At 39.6% G+C, this 24,632-nt stretch overlaps 2 protein-coding genes and 1 non-coding gene across 8 annotated transcripts in view; 1 reads left to right on the top strand and 2 right to left on the bottom strand.

Annotated features, from left to right (window-relative positions):
• Positions 1–43: 43 nt before the first annotated feature.
• cd226 (CD226 molecule) lies at positions 44–11,996 on the top strand. Of its 6 annotated transcripts, none has more exons than XM_035759700.2 (6): positions 44–309; positions 1,492–1,866; positions 6,042–6,422; positions 8,318–8,417; positions 10,405–10,459; positions 11,455–11,996. In XM_035759700.2, exons 1-6 carry the CDS (start codon positions 243–245, stop codon positions 11,482–11,484), a joined length of 1,008 nt encoding a protein of 335 aa, XP_035615593.1. In that variant the 5' UTR covers positions 44–242; the 3' UTR covers positions 11,485–11,996. The 6 variants fall into 6 exon arrangements, with proteins under 6 accessions (XP_035615593.1, XP_035615597.1, XP_035615594.1 ...); XM_035759704.2 differs by having other exon boundaries at positions 8,318–8,422; positions 11,455–11,598; XM_035759701.2 differs by having other exon boundaries at positions 11,380–11,597.
• Positions 1,258–1,327, bottom strand: trnaa-ugc (transfer RNA alanine (anticodon UGC)). Its single transcript has one exon. It is a non-coding gene; the product is annotated as a tRNA-Ala (tRNA).
• Positions 11,997–12,006: 10 nt separating the features above from the next.
• Positions 12,007–24,632, bottom strand: part of dok6 (docking protein 6) — a 97,103-nt gene continuing 84,477 nt past the window's right edge. The window contains exon 8 of the mRNA XM_052483476.1: positions 12,007–16,358. Within this exon, the coding sequence (XP_052339436.1) occupies positions 16,207–16,358 (152 nt within the window). The 3' untranslated portion in view covers positions 12,007–16,206. The remainder of the gene's footprint in view (positions 16,359–24,632) is intronic.

Raw genomic sequence — 24,632 nt, 5'->3', positions numbered from 1 at the left:
CTGGCCCCTCCCATGGACTAAAGTGTTTGTTTCTGTCCCAAAAGGCAATGTATTCCCTGTATAGTGCACTACTTTTGACCAGACCCCTTTGGGTCAAAAGTAGTGCACTAAATAGGGAATAGGTTGCCATTTGGGATGTAATCTTGCTCTGTAGCGCGAGAGACAGCTAGTAGGAAGTGCAGCCCTGTTGCCTCTCTACTCATCTCATCAATGCAGCTTTCATTCTGCCTCAGAGGGCCAAGATGGAGGCTGTACAAAAGGACCACTGGTACTTCATGGTACTCCTCATCTTTCTCTCCAGTCTCGAAGGTATGGGAATGTCACTTTTATTATTTTAACCAATAATGTTGATCAGGGAAATGTCACTTTTTTTGTATACTTGTACACTGGATTATAAAGCAGAACACATTGAAAGTTGTTGGTTTAGTTAGGTAGGCTATTTGTTGTCTTACTTTTGGTAAATATTTAAGTTTGCTGCTGTTAAAAGTCTCAACATAAAACATTATTACTGAAATATTCACCCAGATGTGTTTTAGTATTTATTTAGTTGCTTGAAGATAGCATACCATGAGCTGTTAGGATTAAAACTACAAAGGATTCTCTTTGACTTCTCATTGTCCTTATTCTCTATGCATGTTTCCACAACTATCAGACTGCGTTCAGACATTCTCTCTTCAACTCTTAATTAGGAGACTACATGAACACCAACCATCTCATCAGCTTCTCAAACGTCCCTTCACTCGTACAGAGTCCATGTTAATGAGTTAATCTTTAGATGGGCAACGCTCCCCTGTTGCCTTAACAGGACTAATACAGTGAAAAGACAGCTAGTCTGACAGGTTCAGAAGAAGTATCTCCCCAAGGGATTGTTTTTTTTAATCTGTTGTCTAGATGGAAGTCTGATCGAGTGATTTAAAAAAAAAAAATTGGATCATCAGCTATTGCCATTTATGTTGATTTGTGTGGGCTAATATTCTCCAAATTAATGATACCCAGGGGAGAGACTCTAAAGAGGGAAATGTATTTGATGACTGCTTCATCTTCAGTTGGAACAGCTGACTACGTGATGAAGGTTCTTCTTACAGGCTTTTCATTCTGCTCTATGCATAATTTCCATGTCATAATTCCTGTGACTAACTGTACTGAGGGCTGCAACTCCATATCAATGATTTCTTTTTTCTTTTTTTTTTTACATTTCATTAATTTAGCAGACACTCTTATCCAGAGCAACTTGCGGTAGTGCATACATTTTTGTGCTGGTCCCCTGTGGGAATCGAACCCACAACCCTGGCGTTGCAAGCACCATGCTCTACCAACTGAGCTACACGGGATGCGATTAATCTGATTAATCTGAATAAAAATAAACTGGAGATAACCTTAGGTCAGAATGGTTATTGAGAATTACTAGTATTCTTGATGAACTGACCAGCTAAAATCAGATAAATGTAATACTGTACACATGTATGAAAACATGCCCTCTGCCATGTCCAGTTTCTGTGCAGCAGAGAGATGGTGTTACCACGGTGAAGCTTAAGGAGGGGATGGTTCTAGAGTGTATGTGTCCATGGGAAGGGAACCTCAGCATGGTCTCCTGGACCAAACTGATCCGGTTTGAGAAGGCCCCTGTAGCTGTATATCACCCTGAGTACGGAGTGTCCATCTCCCAGTACTACCAGACCAGGATCCAGTTCCAGAAGACCACACCCATGGATGGCAGTATCACCATCAGTAAGGTCACCCAGGAGGATGCAGGGCTCTACCACTGCTCTGTTCAAACCTTTCCTAAAGGATCCTGGGCGAGAGACATACGGGTGGAGGTGGAGGACACAGGGACTGTGGAAGAGGATGGTGCAGGTAGTGAAGCAGGTACTGTCTAGGACTTCTTGTGTATTTTCATTTAGAATATGTTGTCTAGAATAATTGAGTTTGACTAGCTAGTACCAAATACTTTGACTGATAATGGTGATTGTTTTCATCAATCCCAGTGTTATTACTATGCCCAAGCACCTTTTTAATCAATGTCTGTTTTCTTATGTACAGTAACAAATCATTTTGACAGTATCCTTCCAAAAAGTATTTCCTTCATAAAGCTTTTTAAAATTTCTTTATGTACTAGGTCAAATGTTTGTTTCTTGGGCTTCAGGAAAGTGACTGAAAAAGGGCACCTGGTCCTAAAAAAGAAAAATAATTAACTGATTGAAGGTATATCAGTGAACAAATGCCGTGGTGAAGGCTACGACGGTGCCAGTGCAATGAGTGGAGTGTACTCCACAGTGTTCAAACGCGCATATCAGACCCGGGAGCCTGTTTCCTATGTATGCCTAGTTCTTTAAGTTTTAGTTTAAAAAACAATCTCTCAGAAGAAGTGGCAGCCACAGGGATGGTAAAAATGTCTTGATTGCCATAGCAACATCAGGGAAACTGGGAAGATGGAAAGTGCTTCAAATGAAGCAGTTCTGCAACATCTTTAATTCTCCATAAGTCCCGGTCTCAACACTTTATGGAAATAGTTGAACTGTATATGAAACTCTGGGGACAGGTCGTTTGGATACTGAACAGCCAATACATTGGCAGATGCAAACATATTATCTATAGCTGATAAGAGTTATTGAGGGTTTCAAAAAATATATATAAAAACATTTGATTTTCGTTCATAGTGTGGAACCGGCGTTTGAGTTGTGTGGTTGCAACATCAACAGTCCCTTATCTCTGGTATAACTTGCCATGCATAATTTAAGACTAAGTTAAAATTGTGTACAGCTCAATGAACAATGTCTCAGGAATGTCTGTTGACAATAAGTCGGGCCCACAACCTGGACATACAGGTCATGGTGAAAACATTAGCACACAGGAGACAAGGGGAGTCTCAAATTGGATTGAATTGGATTTAGGAGTAATTTAATCTACCTTGAAAATTGCAGCCCATTTGTGTAGGCTTTTAGCCAGAGTTCAAAAATACATCTGAATTTATCCTCAAACCAACTACTTTTTTCCTCACTGTTAGGCTATTTGATGTCATTTTATACAATTTACAACAATACAATTTATAACGTTTATAAATAACACTTAAATCGCAGCTAAAGATGGTGTATGGGGCAAAAAAGTATTTAGTCAGCCACCAATTGTGCAAGTTCTCCCACTTAAAAAGATGAGAGGCCTGCAATTTTCATCATAGGTACACTTCAACTATGACAGACAAAATGAGAAAAAGAATCCATAAAATCACATTATAGGATTTTAATGAATTTATTTGCAAATTATGGTGGAAAATAAGTATTTGGTCACCTACAAACAAGCAAGATTTCTGTCTCACAGACCTGTAACTTCTTCTTTAAGAGGCTCCTCTGTCCTCCACTCGTTACCTGTATTAATGGCACCTGTTTGAACTTGTTATCAGTATAAAAGGCACCTGTCCACAACCTCAAACGGTCACACTCCAAACTCCATTATGGCCAAGACCAAAGAGCTGTCAAAGGACACCAGGTTCCAATAGCCTATACAAGACAGCTTTGCATATATATATATAATTTTTTTTTTTTTTAATATATATGTACAGTTGAAGTCGGAGGTTTACATTTATGTTGGAGTCATTAGAACTCGTTTTTCAAAAACTCCACAAATTTCTTGTTAACAAACTATATTTTTTGGCAAGTCGGTTAGGACATCTACTTTGTACATGACACAAGTAATTTTTCCAACAATTGTTTGCAGACAGATTATTTCACGTATAATTCACTGTATCCAGTGGGTCAGAAGTTTACATACACTAAGTTGACCCATTTGCGACCAAGCCTTGACAGCTTGGAAAATTCCAGAAAAGTATGTCATGGCTTTAGAAGCTTCTGATAGGCTAATTGACATCATTTGAGTCAATTGGAGGTGTACCTGTGGATGTATTTCAAGGCCTACCTTCAAACTCCGTGTCTCTTTGCTTGACATCATGGGCAAATCAAAAGAAATCAGCCAAGACCTCAGAAAAAAATGTACACCTCTACAAGTCTGGTTCATCCTTGGGAGCAATTTCCAAACGCCTGAAGGTACCACGTTCATCTGTACAAACAATAGTTTGCAAGTATAAACACCATGGGACCACGCAGTCGTCATACCGCTCAGGAAGGAGACTCATTCTGTCTCGTAGAGATGAACGTTATTTGGTGCGAAAAGTGCAAATCAATCCCAGAACAACAGCATAGGACCTTGTGAAGATGCTGGAGGAAACAGGTACAAAAGTATATATGTCCACAGTAAAACGAGTCCTATATCAACATAACCTAAAAGTCCGCTCAGCAAGGAAGAAACCGCACATGGCGACAAAGATCGTAGTTTTTAGAGAAATGTCCTCTGGTCTGATGAAACAAAAATAGAACTGTTTGGCCATAATGACCATTGTTATGTTTGGAGGAAAAAGGGGGAGGCTTGCAAGCCGAAGAACACCATCCCAACCGTGATGCACTTCACAAAATAGATGGCATAATGAGGGAGGAAAATTAGGTGGATATATTGAAGCAATGTCTCAAGACATCAGTCAGGGAGTTAAAGCTTGGTCGCAAATGGGTCTTCCAAATGTACAATGACCCCAAGCAAACTTCCAAAGTTGTGGCAAAATGGCTTAAGGACAACAAAGTGGCCATCACAAAGCCCTGACCTCAATCCTATAGTGTGTGTGAGCAAGGAGGCCTACAAACCTGACTCGGTTACATCAGCTCTGTAAGGAGGAATGGGCCAAAATTCACTCAACATATTGTGGGAAGCTTGTGGAAGGCTACATGAAACGTTTGACCCAAGTTAAACAATTTAAAGGCAATGCTACCAAATACTAATTGAGTGAATGTAAACTTCTGACCCCTGGGAATGTGATGAAAGAAATAAAAGCTTAAATAAATAATTCTCTCTGCTATTATTCTGACATTTCACATTCTTAAAATAAAGTGGTGATCCTAACTGACCAAAGACTGGGAATTTTTACTAGGATTAAATGTCAGGAATTGTGAAACTGAGTTTAAATGTATTTGGCAAAGGTGTATGCAAACTTCAGACTGCAACTGTATATATCAAATTGGTAGCTGGTTGGTATTCCGTTGTAAATGTATTGGACAGTCTGCACTGTTTGAATTTCCAACTTGATTACTGAAAATGTAATTACATTGTTGTCAGTGGTCTAAAATGGCTTTGTGAAATGTTAGGCTTAACCTGAGAAATGACGACCCAATAGGCCTACCTATTAGCTATGTCCGAATGCCGACCTTGTGTTGGGGCCCAGAGAAACTGCTTTATACCTGTGTGTGTGTGTATTGATCATGTCACTACATATACACTACATGACCAAAAGTATGTGGAGAACATTAGAAAATCATGGTCATTAATATGACTATAACGGCCTCCACTCTTCTGGGAAGGCTTTCCACTAGATGTTGGAACATTGCTGCGGGGACATGCTTCCATTCAGCAATGAGCATTACTGAGGTCAGCACTGATGTTGGGCGATTTGGCCTGGCTTGCAGTCAGCGTTCCAATTCATTTCAAAGATGTTCAATGGGGGTTGAGATCAGGGCCCTGTGCAGGCCAGTCAAATACTTCTACACCGATCTCGACAAACAATTTTTACAAATATATGTATATTTTTTTTAACCCAAATTTTGATGTCTCATCACCTGGTGATCTTAGGCTTGTGTGTGGCTGCTCGGCGGATGAGCTGTTGTTGCTCCTAGATGTTTCATCTTCACAATAACAGCACTTACAGTTGACCGGGGCAGCTCTAACAGGGCAGAAATTTGACGAACGGACTTATTGGAAAGGTGGCATCCTATGACAGTGCCACATTGAAAGTCACAGAGCTCTTCAGTAAGGCCATTCTACTGACCATGTTTGTCTATGGAGATTGCATGACGGTGTGCTCGATTTTATACACCTGTCAGCAATGGGTGTGGCTGAAATAGCTGAATCCACTAATCTGAAGTTGTGTCCACATACCTTTGTATATATGGTAATGTGAATTTTCTCAGCATTTTCTGCCTTTGTTTTGTAATTTCCCTGGATCACAGATGGAGATACTAACATCCACACCAGAGAACCTGAGCCTGAGGTAATCCAAGCAGACACTGAACTCATCGCAGAGAGGAGCGAAAACCTGACTATCAGCTGCAACCACGAACATAACGGGACTGTGTATGAGGTCACAGTCGAGAAGCTAGACCATGGTAGCACCAGTGGAGTGGGCATCATGGCGAAGTGTCGGCTGGAGAATGGTGGTCTGTTGGGAGTAGACTACACACACAGGGGGATAGTGAACTGTTCAGAAAGACTGGACACAAGTCTGCAGCTCAATGATGTGGGCGAGGAAGATGGAGGGTTATATAGATGTCTCTTCAATACGGACGCTGGGGTACAGACCACCACTGTGCTGCTGACTGTACTTAGCCCAGGTAAGAGGTCAGAGTTAAAACATTACCAGACTAATTGTAACCAGCGAAGGTAATTTCAGACAACTTAATTACTAATACACAGTCGTGGAAAAAGTACTCGGTCTTACATGAGTAAAAATACTCAAAAAGATACCTTAAAAGACAATGACTCAAGTGAAAGTCACCCAGTAAAATACTACTTGAGTAAAAGTCTACAAATATTTGGTTTTAAATATACTTAAGTGTCGAAAGTAAGAGGAATTGCTAAAATATACTTAAGTATCCAAAGTAAAGGTAAAAAACATTTAATTTGTTTTTGATGGATAGCTAGGTGCACACTCCAACACTCAGACATCATTTACAAACAAAGCATTTGTGCTTAGTGAGTCCGCCAGATCAGAGGCAGTAGGGATGACCAGGGATGTGAATTGGACCAAGTGTGTGAATTGGACCAAGTGTGTGAATTGGACCATTTTCATGTCAACATGTAACAAGTACTTTCGGTTGACAGGGAAAATGTATGGAATAAAAATTACATTATTTTCTTTAGGAATGTAGTAATGTAATGTACGGATACTTAAAGGATACTTAAAGTAGTACTTTAAAGTATTTTTACCACTGTGTGATGGCTCTGAGAGTGTAATGAAATTAGAATATCCAGACAGGTAACTGTGACAAGGTCATGTATAGCTTTAAAAACCATCAACAGTTTGATCTGCACCAGTCGGAGATGAACTGAAAGCCAGTTCAGTTCCCTTAAGTGATTAGGACCAATGTGTATCCTAGGGCTGAGCTTGAGTATAATAATAACTAATACAGTATTTCAGTGCACCGTAACGTTGAGACCTTGAAAGCCTGGGTAGACCAGTCCCCTGTGAAAGCAACCTCATATTTCCATGACAATGATGATCTACACTGAACAAAAATATAATCGCAACATGTAAAGTGCTGCTCCCATGTTCATAAGCTGGAATAAAATATACCAGAATTTTTTTAAATGGACAAAAATATTATTTCTCGAAACGGTTTTGTTTACAAATGTGTTTACATCCCTGTTAGTGAGCATTTTATCAAGAAAATCCATCCACCTGACAGGTGTGGCATTTCGAGAATCTGATTAAACAGCATGATCATTACACAGGTGCACCTTGTGCTAGGGTCAATAGGGCACTCTAAAATAGAAAGTTTTGTCACACAGCCCAATGCCACAGATGTCTCAAGATTTGAGGGAGTGTGCAATTGGTGTGCTGACTGCAGGAATGTCCACCAGAGCTGTTGCAAGGGAATTTAAACACAATTGTAATTATCAATGGCATTTTGAATGCACAGAAAAACTGTGATGAGACCCTGAGGCCCATTTCTTTTTAAGTATCTGTGACCAATAGATGCATATCTGTATTCCAAGTCATGTGAAATCCATAGATTACTTCAATTGACTGATTTCCTCATATGAACTGTAATTAAGTAAAATCTTGGAAATTGTTGCATGTTGCGTTTATATTTTTGTTCAGCATAGATCAAGATGCAGCATAGAGACAAGGTATTAATTAGGCTGTGTATACACATGCAACTCTGCTAACAATGACATCATACACACAGTGAGTGCCATAGTGACACAGGATGTGGCGAAGACCGTTAGCGGTTTGGTACAGGTGCAAAACTGAATGACTCATTCTCTAGATGATGGGTGGGTTTAAGGAGAGAAGGAGGTGTTTAGATAAGTGGTAAGCAGACTATATTTACCCAGATGTTTCTACAGAGTCTTTAAGACACAAGGGGTAAAAAAAAAACTACACACATCACATCACACACCTACCATTTTGGAAACACAGGTTAACATACAACTGTCTAATGTCCTCTTTTCTCCCTCCATTCTCTCTTTCCTCTCTCCTCCTCTTTTCTCCCTCCATTCTCAGTTGAATTCAGCCTGTCTGAGTATCTAATCTACATTGGAGGGGGAGTGTCAGGACTCCTGCTGTTGCTCTCTGTCATTGCAATGCTGGTTGTGTGGCAAAGGTACAGTAAGTGTTGACTTTCTAGATTCTTTCTTCATGCAGGGACAATTTACAGTTATATTTACTCTTAGCCTAGGTAAACATATTCAGAGGACACACATGGATGAACACTTTATTTGCAGAAGGTCCCTTTGTACCTATTTCCCCTTTACACTGTCAAACTTGATTTGGATGTGATAAATGTAAAAGTTCCACACATTCTTACTAGTAAAATACCTCTCACAGACCATGCATTAGTCATCCCAGTTAGAGATAAATAGGCTACTAGAGATAGGTACTCATTTGTTAGAGAATAAACTTTTTGCTGTGAAATTCCATTTCCCCAACCTTCCTTCACTCCCTCCGTCCCTCCCCTGCACCATGTATCTGAAAGGCGGGCCATCGCTCACACTGAGTTTTACTCAGAGTGCACTTTCATTTCGCTTTCTTAGCGAGAAGTGTAGGTGCTGTACTTCCAGTAGAGTGTGGGCTTTAGGAGTGTACAGTATGTGTGTGTGGGAGGGGGATATATATGATGAGTTAACTAATACATCCTGGCTCCTCAGAGTTCACTCATAAAAATGCAGTCCATCTTCTTATCTTGAATGAAAACGCATCCATATACACTACCGGTCAAAAGTTTTAGAACACTTACTCATTCAAGGGTTTTTCTTTATTTTTACTATTTTCTACATTGTAGAATAATGGTGACGACATTAACACTATGAAATAACACATGGAATCATGTAGTAACTAAAAAAGTGTTCAACAAAATCCAAATATATTTTATATCTGAGATTCTTCAAAATAGCCACCCTTTGCCTTGATGACTGCTTTGCACACTCTTGGCATTCTCTCAACCAGCTTCACCTGGAATGCTTTTCAAACAGTCATGAAGGAGTTTCCACATATGCTGAGCACACTGCTTTTCCTTCACTCTGCGGTCCGACTCAAACCAAACCATCTAAATTTGGTTAAGGTCGGGGGATTGTGGAGGCCAGGTCATCTGATGCAGCACTCCATCACTCTCTTTCTTGGTCAAATAGCCCTTACACAGCCTGGAGGTGTGGTGGGTCATTGTCCTGTTGAAAAACAAATGATAGTCCTACTAAGTGCAAACCAGATGGGATGGTGTATCAGTGCAGAATACTGTGGTAGACATGCTGGTTAAGTGTGCCTTGAATTAAAAATAAATCACAGACAGTGTCACCAGCAAAGCACCATCACACAGTCTCCTCTGAACAGTTGATGTTGAGATGTGTCTGTTACTTGAACTCTGTGAAGCATTTATTTGGGCTGTAATTTCTGAGGCTGGTAACTCTAATAAACGTGTCCTCTGCAGCAGAGGTAACTCTGAGTCTTCCTTTCCTGTGGTGGTCCTCATGAGAGGCAGTTTCATCATAGCGTTGATGGTTTTTGAGACTGCACTTTCAAAGTTCTTGAAATTTTCCGTATTGACTGACCTTCATGTCTTAAAGTAATGATTGACTGTTGTTTCTCTCTTCTTATTTCAGCTGTTCTTGCCATAATATGGGCTTGGTCTTTTACCAAATAGGGCTGTCGTCTGTATCCCCCTCTACCTGGTCACAACACATCTGTTTGGCTCAAACGCATTAAGAAAGATAGAAATTCCACAAATGAACTTTTAACAAGGCACACCTGTTAATTGAAATGCATTCCAGCTGACTACCTCATGAAGCTGGTTGAGAGAATGCCAAGTGTGTGCAAAGTTGTCATCAAGACAAATGGTGGCTATTTGAAGAATTTAAAATATAAAATATATTTTGAATTGTTTAACACTTTTTTGCTTACTACAAGATTCCATATGTGTTATTTCATAGTTTTGATGTCTTCACTGTTATTGTACAATGTAGAAAATAGTAAAAATAAAGAAAAACCTTTGAATGAGTAGGTGTTCTAAAACGTTTGACCGGTAGTATAAATATGGTTGCATGCTTCTGGACCAAAATAACCAGCTATTCTACCCGTCTCTCTGTCTGTCTCTTCAGAAAGAAGAAGATGAGAGCGAAGTACATAACCAAACTGCATCCAGCTCAGAGACGGGTAAGAATATAACCTTATATCTTGTCATTTCCTAATCATGTGGATACTAATAAAATAGCACTATATCTTGTTTCCATGTATCAGTCAGTGCTTTTCCATAAATGTGGCACATCTCTAACATATCTCTAATATAGCTCTAATGTCTTTGTAGTCCTGCAACGACTATGAGAACGTTCCTGTGTATGGCAGGATGAGGAAGGGGACCAATCAGAGAGGAGATAGCCCAGTGTACGGCAACATACACACCGTACGTTCACACACTAAAAGGAAGAGATAGGGAGAAGTACTGTGTTACAGACCCCTGTCTGACCCCTATCATGCTGTAACAGTGGCACAGCCACAGTCTCCCCATTGAAACATTCAAGAATATGATATTCAACCGCTTATAGTGTTCAAAGACTGTGGGACAGAATCATTCATATAACTGCAAAGTAGGCCAACTTCAATTAAACTATGTATCAGTCTGACTTGCATAGATTGAGAGCAAACAAAGTGTAACTCTGTGTACTCCCTTGAAACATTGACGGTTTGTTTAGAGATACATTTGCCACTAATAATATGTAAAACACTCATGTTGTATAATATATTGTTGAAAGCTTTACATGCAGTAATACCGTCCCATAACAAACTGTTATTAAAAGCCTCCCAGCTCCATTCAATTCCTTAGTTATCCCTAACTCAATCGTGTGACAATGAACAAACCAATCATGTTGTTCCATCCCCTGGGAATGCTGTGTTTTCCTGTTGTGGTTACACAGATTGGGTCCTGTAGGTTCTTATGGAATGCTGCAATGTTATGTTAATCATGGAATTGTTCACATGTTAATTCAGCAAGATTATGATAGTCAATGGAAATATACTGTACTATTGTATTTTTTCTATATCTAAGCCATTAGATGAAATATTTCTTCTCTTTCTAGCTGTAGAATCTAGATGAATGCTGTGATTAGAAATTCTTCTGACACTGTTGGACAAAAATGCAATTCTATTCCTAGCTGAGAATAAAATGGAGGTCTTGGGAATGAAAGATGTCTGGGCTCTCAGCAAGAAGAGGAAGAGGAGGATGCAAAAAATGAAAGAATAATGGACAATTTACATTCGGAATACAGGGTTTTAGTCTTGTTAATTTATTAAGCCTAATTGTCTGCGTCGGTACAATAGGTGCTGATACTGTGTTTCTCTGTGACTTTAATGACCCCATGTGGACTAAATAACACCTACTCTACTGTGACATGAGTTGGTCTCTTCCAGGAGTGTTTGGCCGGGATTCAATCAAAGGTGTGTTGTAAACAAGGGGCATTGCACTTGACTTTTGAAGGTAATTGACACATGTGCCGACATCCGCAGCGCTTGCCATGAATGTGATCTCCGCGAATGTCTGGAACATTGACTTTTAAAGCATATTGCAATTTGCTTCTCTACAATGTGCTTTTGTTTGAACCCCTGCCAAAGCAACTGCATTTAGCCCTGTTGCATGTTGGTTAAATCGGCACAGAAATGTATTGTCATAAAAAATAAATAAAATAAAAACATCTTTATACCTTGACAACATGTACATTCAATTTATTCTCTTTCATCAAAAAAACATTACATATATACATTTAGTGAGTGAACAATATAATCCTACACTCAATGTACAGTGGGGAGAACAAGTATTTGATACACTGCCGATTTTGCAGGTTTTCCTACTTACAAAGCATGTAGAGGTCTGTAATTTTTTTTTATCATAGGTACACTTCAACTGTGAGAGATTGAATCTAAAACAAAAATCCAGAAAATCACATTGTATAATTTTTAAGTAATTAATTTGCATTTTATTGCATGACATAAGTATTTGATCACCTACCAACCAGTAAGAATTCCGGCTCTCACAGACCTGTTAGTTTTTCTTTAAGAAGCCCTCCTGTTCTCCTCTCATTACCTGTATTAACTGCACCTGTTTGAACTCGTTACCTGTATAAAAGAGACCTGTCCACACACTCAATCAAACAGACTCCAACCTCTCCACAATGGCCAAGACCAGAGAGCTGTGTAAGGACATCAGGGATAAAATTGTAGACCTGCACAAGGCTGGGATGGGCTACAGGACAATAGGCAAGCAGCTTGGTGAGAAGGCAACAACTGTTGGTGCAATTATTAGAAAATGGAAGAAGTTCAAGATGATGGTCAATCACCCTCGGTCTGGGGCTCCATGCAAGATCTCATCTCGTGGGGCATCAATGATCATGAGGGATCAGCCCAGAACTACACTGCAGGACCTGGTCAATGACCTGAAGAGAGCTGGGACCACAGTCTCAAAGAAAACCATTAGTAACATACTATGCCGTCATGGATTAAAATCCTGCAGCGCACGCAAGGTCCCCCTGCTCAAGCCAGCGCATGTCCAGGCCCGTCTGAAGTTTGCCAATGACCATCTGGATGATCCAGAGGAGGAATGGGAAAAGGTAATGTGGTCTGATGAGAGGAAAATAGAGCTTTTTGGTCTAAACTCCACTCGCCGTGTTTGGAGGAAGAAGAAGGATGAGTACAACCCCAAGGACACCATCCCAACTGTGAAGCATGGAGGTGGAAACATCATTCTTTGGGGATGCTTTTCTGCAAAGGAGACAGGACGACTGCACCATATTGAGGGGAGGATGGATGGGACCATGTATCGTAAGATCTTGGCCAACAACCTCCTTCCCTCAGTAAGAGCATTGAAGATGGGTCGTGTATGGGTCTTCCAGCATGACAACGACCCGAAACACACAGCCAGGGCAACTAAGGAGTGGCTCCGTAAGAAGCATCTCAAGGTCCTGGAGTAGCCTAGCCAGTCTCTAGACCTGAACCCAATAGAAAATCTTTGGAGGGAGCTGAAAGTCCGTATTGCCCAGCGACAGCCCCGAAACGTGAAGCATCTGGAGAAGATCTGTATGGAGGAGTGGGCCAAAATCCCTGCTGCAGTGTGTGCAAACCTGGTCAAGAACTACAGGAAATGTATGATCTCTGTAATTGCAAATAAAGGTTTCTGTACCAAATATTAAGTTCTACTTTTGTGATGTATCAAATACTTATGTATTTGCAATAAAAATTCATTACTTACAAATCATACAATGTGATTTTCTGGATTTTTGTTTTTTGATTCCGTCTCTCACAGTTGAAGTGTACTTGAAGTGTAATTTCAGACCTCTACATGCTTTGTAAGTAGGAAAACCTGCAAAATCGGCAGTGTATCAAATTCTTGTTCTCCCCACTGTATTAAAAAGTGGTATCAACAAATATTATGACAGTGGCAAAACACAAAGAATGTAGTGTGTGACTATTTAGACACAAACATCAAACTAACATTGAGGTGGTACTGTAGGAACATTACCATTGTATAACGTACAGTGGTGTTAAGTACTTTAAGTAAAAATACTTTAAAGTACTACTTAAGTCTGTTTTTTTGGGGGTAACTTTACTTTTACAACTTTTACTTTTACTTCACTACAGTCCTTAAGAAAATACAGTACTCTTTAATCCATACTAGTTGCCTGACACCCAAAAGTACTCGTTATATTTTGAATGGTTAGCAGGACAGGAAAATGGTCAATTTCACACACGTATCAAGAGAACATCCCTACTGCCTCTTATCTGGCGGACTCACTAAACACACATGCTTCGTTTGTAAATGATGTTGGAGTGTGCTCCTGGCTATCCATACATTTAAAAAACAAGAAAATGATGCAATCTGGTTTGCTTAGTACAAGGAATATGAAATTATTTATACTTTTGCCTTTTTGTATACTTATGTAAATGTTAGCAATTACATTTACTCTTGATACTTAAGTATAGTTAACCAAATACTTTTGGACTTTTACTAAAGTAGAATTTTATCTGGGTGACTCACTTTTGAGAAGTGTTCTATTAAGATATCTTTACTTTTACTCAAGTATGACAATGGGCACTTTTCCCACCACTGGTAATGTACCATTGAAGACAGAAAACGTCTACTGTCTATTTCTATACTATATTCAAACAAGATGTGGGTGACATAAACAGTGTGAGAAAGACATGTAAAGTGGAAAACAACAAATAATGAATGTCACAGAACTACCTGGTACTACTTTCTCTCATTACCACAGTTGTATAAATACTCCAAACAAATCACAACTACTTTCTCTCCCTACCACAACTGTATAAACACTCATCACAAACAAAATGGAACTACTTTCTCCCTTTACAGTTGTGTAAAATAGTAGAGATGGATTAATTACATTAAACACAGCTGTGCAGTAGTGAGTTTCACCCAGTTATCATTGTATCAGATAGATACTGAGAACCTTTAGTAGAAGGGCACTTTCTTTGTTAATCCAACCCATGTTCAGGTTAAATTGATTCACTTATAACAAACAGCAAATTGTGTGTAACTGTGAGATCTAAACATATGATATTCATGGAAATTATTTTATAATGTGCCCTGGATGTTTCTGGGATTCCATATAAACAAATCTATCTCCTACGAAAACAAATATTCAAACGTTGACCAAAATAATTCACACAACAAAGAAAGGGAGTAGCTCAAAAGGATAACAGTGTTTCGACTGATTTGCTCATCCCTATACCTCAAACTGATTGTCTTTTCTTGTGAACATTGACTCTGTGTTTGTACGATCTGTGAATTTGTGGATCATATCTTTTCTCAGATAATGACAGACGACAAGTATTTTTTTGTTTAAATTGGACAAGACTATTTTCAGAATGTCTTGCACCTAAGAGGAGCCGAGGGCATAGATATACTAGAATAATGACAGACCCGGACCAGGGCCAGAGATTAAGCCTGTGTGTGTCTGGTACAGTAGTGTCACACTCTGCAGTCTGCATGCGTCAGAAGGCACTTCATACTGTGGCTGGAGGACAGGGCGAGAGGTCTGGAAAACATCAATAGTCAGACCAAGCATGGTCACAGTCTGAGTGCTCCAGACAGAAGCCAAATAAACTGCTTGTTCACAAGGGTCAGCCTTAAATAGGCTATAGTCTATACTGTAGGTCCTAGTCAAGTTGGACTTAGATATAGCCTATAGGTGCTAGGCAGATTTGTTAATATTTTCATTGTATGGTTTTGTTCATACGTTTGGAAGTTGGGATGATTTGTATAGATTTTTAAATATGTTGTCTGCAGCGTCTATCTCAGACCTGTACTCGTGAACAGGCAAACCATTTGGAATGGAGGAACGTGGTGCTTGTTGCAGGTAAACTAAAAAGCCCACAAATATTTCCGAACGTTACAAGTTTTCCCTAATGAATGGGCCCCAGCAGGTGTCAGAACATCAGTGTGGGGAAAATTAAAGGATGAAAAACACATTCCAATTTTCTGGACCTTCAGTCACAAGACATTAACTTACAAACACAGCCCCTTTCAGCATTGCTTTGCAATCTGCATAAACTTTAGACATTTCAGAATGAATGATATGCAGTTTGAAAAAAAGGCTAAACCAACAAGGGACTTTACAGTGAAAGGACCCAAAGTACTCGCAAACACTATGACACGTACAGTATGTCTCCCTTTTGAAAACTACAAGAGAAATATTTTTGGTGCAATTGTTTTAGCCTATGTTGTCTCACAACGGGTACAAAAAAGTCTAGGATAATATATATATATGTACCGCTCTACAATTAACACTCGTCATAATTTATTAACATACAATGCCATATTATACATGTTCCTATACATATTTCTACAGCCTTCTAAAGTGTTGGAATGTCCAGGTTTGTCCTGTAAGTGCTTGTCATTGGAGCATCCCCTGGTTGCAGTTTGAGCCATAGCCACTGGAGGGGGAAAGTGCCTCTTCCTGGTGCTGAGAGGACTGCTCTTCTTCTGTCTGTTCAGAGAGGAAGCTGGGGAAGGTCTGTGCTCGGGGGATCATCGTCAGGCTCGTACCTGGAAACAACAGGAGAAGACAGTGGTGAGGAAAAGGATAGTCTCTCTGGCTATGGTCCATACTAGGTCATTCAGTGCCTTCAGAAATGATTCATACCCTTTATTCCACATGTTGTTGTGTTACAGCCTTAATTCAACATGGATTAAATCGATTGTTTTGCCTCACCCATCTACACAACACACCATGATGACAAAGTGAAAACACATTTTTCCACATTTATTGAAAATGAAATATAGAAATATCTAATTTATGCAATTATTCACACCCCTGAGTCAATATATGTTAGATTCACCTTTGGCAGCGATTACAGCTGTCTTTCTAGGTAAGTCTCTAAGAGCTTTGCACGCCTGGGTTGTATAATATTTGCACATTCTTTTTTTATTCTTTTTGAAATTCTTCAAGATCTGTCAAGTTGGTTGTTGATCATTGCTAGATAGCCATTTTCAAGTCTTGCCATAGATTTTAAAGCTGATTTAAGTCAAAACTGTAATTAGGCCACTCAGGAGCATTCAATGTCATCTTGGTAAACAGCTCCGGTGTAGATTTGACCTTGTGTTTTGGATTATTGTCCTGCTGAAAGGTGAATTCATCTTTCAGTGTCTGGTGAAAAGCAGACGGAATCAGGTTTTCCTCTAGGATTTTGCCTGTGCTTAGCTCTATTCTGTTTATTTTTTATCCTGAAAAACTCCCCTGTCCTAAACTATTACAAGCATACCCATAACATGAGGCAGCCACTACTATGCTTGAAAATATGAAGAGTTGTACTCAGTAATGTGTTGTATTGGATTTTTCCCAAACATAACACTTTCTATTCAGGGAAAAAGTTAATTGCTTTGCCAATTTCTTTTACAGTATTACTTTCGTGACTTGTTGCAAACAGGATGCATGTTTTGGAATATTGTTTATTCTCTAAAGACTTCCTTCTTTTCACTCTGTCAATTAGTTTAGTATTGTGGAGCACCAACAATGTTGCTGTTGCTGTTTTCTCCTTTCACAATCATTAAACTCTGTAACTGTTTTAGAGTCACCATTGGCACTCATGGTGAAATCCCTGAGTGGTTTCCTTCCTCTCCGGCAACTGAATTAGGAAGGAGGCCTGTATCCTTGTAGTGACTGGGTGTATTGATACACCATCCAAAGTGTAATTCATAACTTCACCACACCCAAAGAGATATTCAACGTTTGGTTTAAAAATCAACCAATAGGTGCTTCCCTGGTCTTTGTGGTTGAATCTGTGTTTTAAATTCTTTCTGAAGGCGCACTGTACATTGTATTCACTCCCATTTGGCGTTTTAATTTAATGTAAAATAGATTAAATTGAGATGTATTGGTCACTGACCTACACACTATACCCCATAATGTCAAAGCGGAATTATGTTTTTTTATTTTACATTCTTGCAAATTAATTAAAAATGAGAAATGTCTTGAGGCAATAAGTATTTAACCCCTTTGATATAGCAAGCCTAAATAATAGCAACCCTAAAACATTTGCATAACAAGTCACAAAATAGGTTGTATGCACTCAATCTGTATGCAATAACGGTGTTTTGCATGCCCCACACACACAATTACCTGGAAGGTCCCTTAGTTGAGCAGTGTATTTCAAACACAGATTCAACCACAAAGACCAGGGAGGTTTTCCAATGCCTCGCAAAGCAGGGCACCTTTTGGTAGATGATGGTGAAAAAAGAAGACGTTCAACATCCCTTTGAGCATATTGAAGTTATTGATTACACTTTGGATGGTGTATCATTACACCTTGTCACTACAAAGATACAGGCATCCTTCCTAACTAAGTTGCTGGGGAGGAAAGAAACCACTCAAGGATTTCACCATGAGGCCAATGGTGACTTTGAAACAGTTAGAGTTTAATGGCCGTGATAGGAGAAAACAGCATTGTAGTTACTCTACAATACTAACCTAAATTACAGAGTGAAAAGAAGGAAGCCTGTACAGAAGAAAATATATATATAAAAAAAATATCCGGTTTGCAACAAGGCACTAAAGTAATACTGCAACAAAAAAATGTGGCAATGCAATTACCTTTCTGTCCTGAATACAAAGCGTTATGTTTGGGGCAAATAAAATACTACACATTACTGAGTACCACTCTCCATATTTTCAAGCATAGTAGTGGCTGTATCATGTTATGGGTATGCTTGTAATCGTTAATGACTGGGGAGTTTTTCAGTATAAAAAAATAAACAGAATGGAGCTAAACACAGGCAAAATCCTAAAGGATAACCTGGTTCAGTCTGATTTCCTCAATACACTGGGAGATTAATTAACCTTTCAACAGAACAATAACCTAAAACACTAAAACAGCCAAATCTACACTAGAGTAGCTTACCAAGAAGACAGTGAATGTTCCTGAGTGGATAAGTTACAGTTTTGACTTAAATCTACTTTTTAAAAAATCTATGGCAAAACCTGAAAATGGTTATTTAGCAATGATCAACAGAAGCTGCCAAAGGTGCTTCTACAAAGTATTGACTCAGGGGTGTGAATCCTTATGTAAATTGGATATTTCTCTATTTCATTATCAATACATTTGCTAAAATGTCTACAAGCATGTTTTCACTTTGTAATTATGGGGCATTGTGTGTAGATGGGTGAGAAAAACATATCTAATTGATTTTGAATTTGGGCTATAACACAACAAAACATTTCAAGGGGTATGAACAACTTCTGAAGGCACTTAATTATATGTAGTATGCTGTGGGTGTTGGAAGACTGTCTTGTTTCACCCAACCTGAAACATAGAAGATGTTTGTCTCATATCGCTTTGACAATCTGAGAGTGTCTGTTGAAAACACATGTTCACAACAACAATTCAGTGTTTGCTTTGTTGTACTGCACAGCGCTAAACGTTTAGCTTGTTTCTCTGCAAAAAAACACCTCTCTTCTTAATCCAAATTATTTATCCAATTTGCTTCCGACATCCTGTTTTCAGATATTTTTGGAAATGGGTGTAAATGGATACTTTGGGGGGTGTTTTTCACTTAGACTCCGGTCATTAATAATGGATGGGAGTCAGCTGGTCTCGGAAATGTGTGGAGGTAAGATGAGGACACAGTAGAGTGCAGAGGACTGCTGATTGGGTGTTGCTGACCAGGAAGGAAGTGGATATCAATCAATATTTCATGAGGTCCAGAAGAACCCTTTAGACTATATGCTGCAATCAACTGTACCTACAACACCTCTGGCTGTTTATTAACTATATTCATCCAATCTAATAAACCAAACAAAGCAAATTATACACCAATACACTGTGTAAGCTTTGCTAGAGATTAATTGAAACTGAACTCATGAATTGCAAATGATAGGTTATGTTCTATGGTACAGGTATGTCCATTTTAATATCAAAGACAGTAATTCCTTGCTTTATTCCATGCCAGGTGTGAACCCCCTCCAGTGTGCCCCTGTGTCTGTAAGCTGTAGCTGGATCCTATCAGGAGGGAATTGGTGTGTGGTTACTGGTCTGTGCCACTCTGTGCCACACTGCCTCTTCAGTGTGGTGCCAGGATAGCCGTGCCACCACACTGTGTGTCTGTCAATGACTCCTCCACATAAACCATGTTCCAGTCACCTTGGCAAGTGCTGCCAAACTGCAGATAACATGGCGTGGGAGCAGGGGCAGAGACAGAGAGGGAGAGAGAGGGGGATTGTTTGATTACATGTGAATGTGTATGAGAATGGAGAGAGCGAAAGAAAGAGCAATTAGAAAAGTGAGTCCGAGAGCGAGTGAGCAACAAGGAAGGAGAAACAAATAGTGAGAAAGACCAGTGTGAGTGGGTGATGTGAAGCCAATCACAGCAGTGTGTCTCAGAGAGAAAATGTGAAGTGAGTCACACATACACTTTGAAAATACTGCACTGGTGAAAATTTATTCTCCAGAAAACAGAAGTAGAATTATCTGATTCAGAATGTCCCTAGTACAGATCCTCCAACATTCGCTCACTCTACCACTTTAGAAAATCACTGAGACCGTAACGAGGGTAAAAGGGAACATTTCTCTTTTTGTCTCCATATTACATTTGTGAAACAGCCGGGGTGCAGCCAACCACAGCCCTCTCATCTATCTCTGCCAAGACAATTTTTTCTCTACCCACCACAATGTAGGCTGGAAATGGAGTCTTCCAGTCCAGATCAAAGTGAGAAAACACAACAGAACTAAACATCTGCTGGGCTTTAAACAGCTGTGTGTGTGTGTGTGTGTGTGTGTGTGTGTGTGTGTGTGTGTGTGTGTGTGTGTGTGTGTGTGTGTGTGTGACAAGACCCCTGTCGAGATCCAAGCTCTGGACGCAGACCCCTGTCTGGACTGTAGTAGACACACAGGCTATGGACCGCAGCAGCCCCCCACCTCCTCTGCTCTGAGAGGCAGAGAAAGCCACAGAGAGAGAAAGAGCGAGAGCCACAGAGAGAGAAAGAGCGAGAGCCACAGAGAGATGGAGCGCTACCAAGTGAGAGAGAGAGTAAGCCACAGAGAGAGAGAACCACAGAGAGAGGAGATTACCTTGTCCTACTGTCACCAACAGAACAAGGTCTACAGGAACAACTTAACATTCTTTGGGAATACAACATCAACTTTCAGAAAACCAAAGTCTTGATTTTCCAGAAAAAGGCCAGGAATCAGAGCAGTAGACACTCAAATGAGGAAATACCATGGTTAAACATGCCCTGGGAATAAAAATCAGTGCCTCTGTTGGATTTGGTCTGGCAGAGAATGCACTAAAAGAAAAAGCCCGCAAAGCATTTTACTCCTTAACAATACAATTTAAAAAAAGATATACTCCTACCCAAACCTGGTGCAAAATACTCAAGTGTAATTTTACTAATTGCACTATATGGAAGCGAGGTTTATACAGAATTCTGCATAATTGCCCTAAATATCCAAAAGAAAGTACCGAATAATGCCTACAGAGTGGAACTCGGAAGATTCCCTTTAAAGATTTTGGCATCATTTGAAATTAAGCCCGAAAAACATCCTTAGAATTCAAAATACTTGAAACCAAAGAGCTGAACTGTGAATGCCAACCGTTAAAAACACTAAACAACCCTATTATTCAAACATACAGAGAAATCAATCAAACTGTTAGAGAAATGAAAACCTTTTTGACAAATTGGGAAAAGAAAAACACACAATAAACTAAATTGCTGTTTGGCCCTCAAAAGACAATAAAAATTGTAAGAATATCTCTACTGTCAGAGCTACAAAACAGAGACAGACCCCAACCAAATACAGGCTCAGCGACCACCAATTGGCTATAGAAAAGGGGGTGACACAAAAAGACATGGCTACGCAAAGAGGAGCGTCTATGTGGTCACTGCACGACAGGGGAGTTAGAGACAGAGATGCACCATTTCCTCTACTGTGAGAAATACCCCCAAATAAGATCATCTTTTTAAAGAAAATATCTCAATCAATTCCCATCTACTGTGCATTTACTAATGACATAAAGCTGGGAAATATTCTGGGTGAGGGAGAAACTGCAAATATCATATGTACAGTTGAAGTCGGAAGTTTACATGCACTTAGGTTGGAGTCATTAAAACTCATTTTCCAACCACTCCACAAATTTCTATTTAACAAACTATAGTTTTGAAATGTCGGTGAGGACAATTACTTTGTGCGTGACACAAGTAATTTTTCCAACAATTGTTTACAAACAGATTATTTCACTTATAATTCACTGTATCACAATTCCAGTGGGTCAGAAGTTTACATACACTAAGTTGACTGTGCCTTTAAACAGCTTGGAAATTCCAGAAAATGATGGCATAGCTTTAGAAGCTTCTGACATAATCTGAGTCAATTGGAGGTGTACCTGTGGATGTATTTCAAGGCCTACCTTCAGACTCAGTGCCTCTTTGCTTGACACCGTGGGCAAATCAAAAGAAATCAGCCAAGACCTCAGAAAAAAAATTGTAGACCTCCACAAGTCTGGTTCATCCTTGGGAGCAATTTCCAAATGCCTGAAGGTACCACGTTCATCTGTACAAACAATAGTACGCAAGTATAAACACCATGGGACCACGCAGCTGTCATACCACTCAGGAAGGAGATGTGTTCTGTCTCCTAGAGATGAACGTACTTTGGTTCGAAAAGTGCAAATCAATCCCAGAATAACAGCAAAGGACCTTGTGAAGGTGCTGGAGGAAACAGGTACAAAAGTATCTATATCCACTGTAAAACTGTGATAACGTGTGTCTCGGTGAGAGGTGTAGGAGTCAGGCGCATGAAATATAGTCCACCAATACAAAAATGGCAGACGAAAATCCAAAGACGATGCTCTCGAATACTCGTGGAAACGCACGGAGGAACAAACACAGTTCCGACACTTTACATATATATATATATATATGCCATTTAGCAGACGCTTTTATCCAAAGCGACTTATGTGTGCATACATTCTACGTATGGGTGGTCCTGGGGCTCGAACCCACTACCCTGGCGTTACAAGCGCCATGCTCTACCAACTGAGCTACAGAAGGACCACACACGTGCGTAATAGTGAAAACAACAAACATCAAATACAATCGAGCGCAATACACACACGTCTAATCCCGCACGAACTAAGGCAGGCAACAGGTACCCTATATACCCACAGAAATAAATGCAAATGGTGTGAAAAAAATTACAGACAAAAACAAACAGAAAAGGAAGAAGGGATCGGTGGCGGCTAGTAAACCGGCGACGCCGACCGCCGAGCGCCGCCCGGACAGGGAGAGGAGTTACCTTCGGTAGAAGTCGTGACAAAAACTAGTCCTATAATGACATAACCTGAAAGGCCGCTCAGCAAGGAAGAAGCCACTGCTCCAAAACCGATATAAAAAAGCCAGACTACGGTTTGCAACTGCACATGGGGACAAAGATTGTACTGTTTTGGAGATGAAACAAAAATAGAACTGTTTGGCCATAATGACCATCGTTATGTTTGGAGGAAAAAGGGGGAGGCTTGCAAGCAGAACATCATCCCAACCGTGAAGCACGGGGGTGGCAGCATCATGTTGTGGGAGTGCTTTGCTGCAGGAGAGACTGGTGCACTTCGCAAAATAGATGGCATCATGAGGTAGGGAAATTATGTGGATATATTGAAGCAACATCTCAAGACATCAGTCAGGAAGATAATTTGGCTAAGGTGTATGTAAACCTCGGACTTCAACTGTATATGATTGCCATAGTCTGAGGGACATCTTGTGAACATTAATTTGCTGAATTATTTACATTGTATATAACTTATTGTTAATACATAGTGGAACCATCATCCATGTACATGTTGTCGATTATTTATCAGACATACTCTTTCTATTTGTTTTTTATCATTTTATTTTTTATCTAATTAAATGTTTTGACCGAAGATTACACAATGCAACATCAGTAGTGTTGTATACATGATTATCCTGTATGTACTATTTATCCAAAAGTTATTATTACAACTAAAATGAAGTGTATTTCATTATCCTCATCACATTGAACAGTATTTACTGAAATGCCGCACCACTGTACTGCTTTGGGAATATCTACTAATTGGATTTCATGCCAATAAAGCAATCTGAATTTGAGACAGAGAGCGTGCGAGAGAGAGCACATGCGAGAGAACAGAGAGATACAGAAAAAATATAGAATTAGAGTTGGATAAATCTAGATAAACATGGATTTTTTAAGCAAGGACTTATACAGAATACTCAACCTCAACATCAAAACCTTCAATTCAAATCACAATTCTAGACGTAAAAGCTTGATTTTGGACTATTACTACCAAAGACCATCAGTGGAAAATGGCGCGGAAGTACATGGTTGACATTTTACATTCTCCCAAACAATTGTGCTTTTGTGTGTTTTTTTATGTGTTTTGTGTAACTTATTTTTTAAACTTATTGTGTACATAATGTTGCTGCTACTGTTTCTTTTGACCAAAAATGACTTCTGGACATCAGAACAGCGATTACTCACCGCGGACTGGAAGAAACTTTTTCCTTTAACGATTCCGATGAGAAGGATATCGTACTTTCACTGGAACAGGCCCAGATACACGCCTTTTGAGTGAAGAAAAGACGATGGAAAAGGGGACGTAGATCGGGGATCCTTCTGAGAATCCGGAGGTGAGCAAGTAAACTCCCAATGCCTTCCATTCTTCTTGCTAACGTGCAATCATTGGACAATATTATTGATGACCTACGATGAAGATTATCCTACCAACGGGACATTAAAAACTGTAACATCTTATGTTTCACCGAGACGTGGCTGAATGAAGATACGGACAATATAG

This window comes from Oncorhynchus keta, chromosome 28 (genome assembly GCF_023373465.1).
Source record: "Oncorhynchus keta strain PuntledgeMale-10-30-2019 chromosome 28, Oket_V2, whole genome shotgun sequence".
NCBI classification, from domain to species: Eukaryota; Metazoa; Chordata; class Actinopteri; order Salmoniformes; family Salmonidae; genus Oncorhynchus; species Oncorhynchus keta.
Note: the sequence above shows the minus strand (reverse complement) of the source record. Positions and strands in the feature narration are given on the sequence as shown.

Coding starts and splice junctions, on each gene's coding strand:
- cd226 (XM_035759699.2), top strand. CDS start 243: ATGGAGGCTGTACAAAAGGACCACTGGTACTTCATGGTACTCCTCATC. Junction 1,867..6,041: donor TGGTGCAGGTAGTGAAGCAG/GTACTGTCTAGG, acceptor CCTGGATCACAG/ATGGAGATACTAACATCCAC. Junction 8,418..10,404: donor ATGCTGGTTGTGTGGCAAAG/GTACAGTAAGTG, acceptor CTGTCTCTTCAG/AAAGAAGAAGATGAGAGCGA.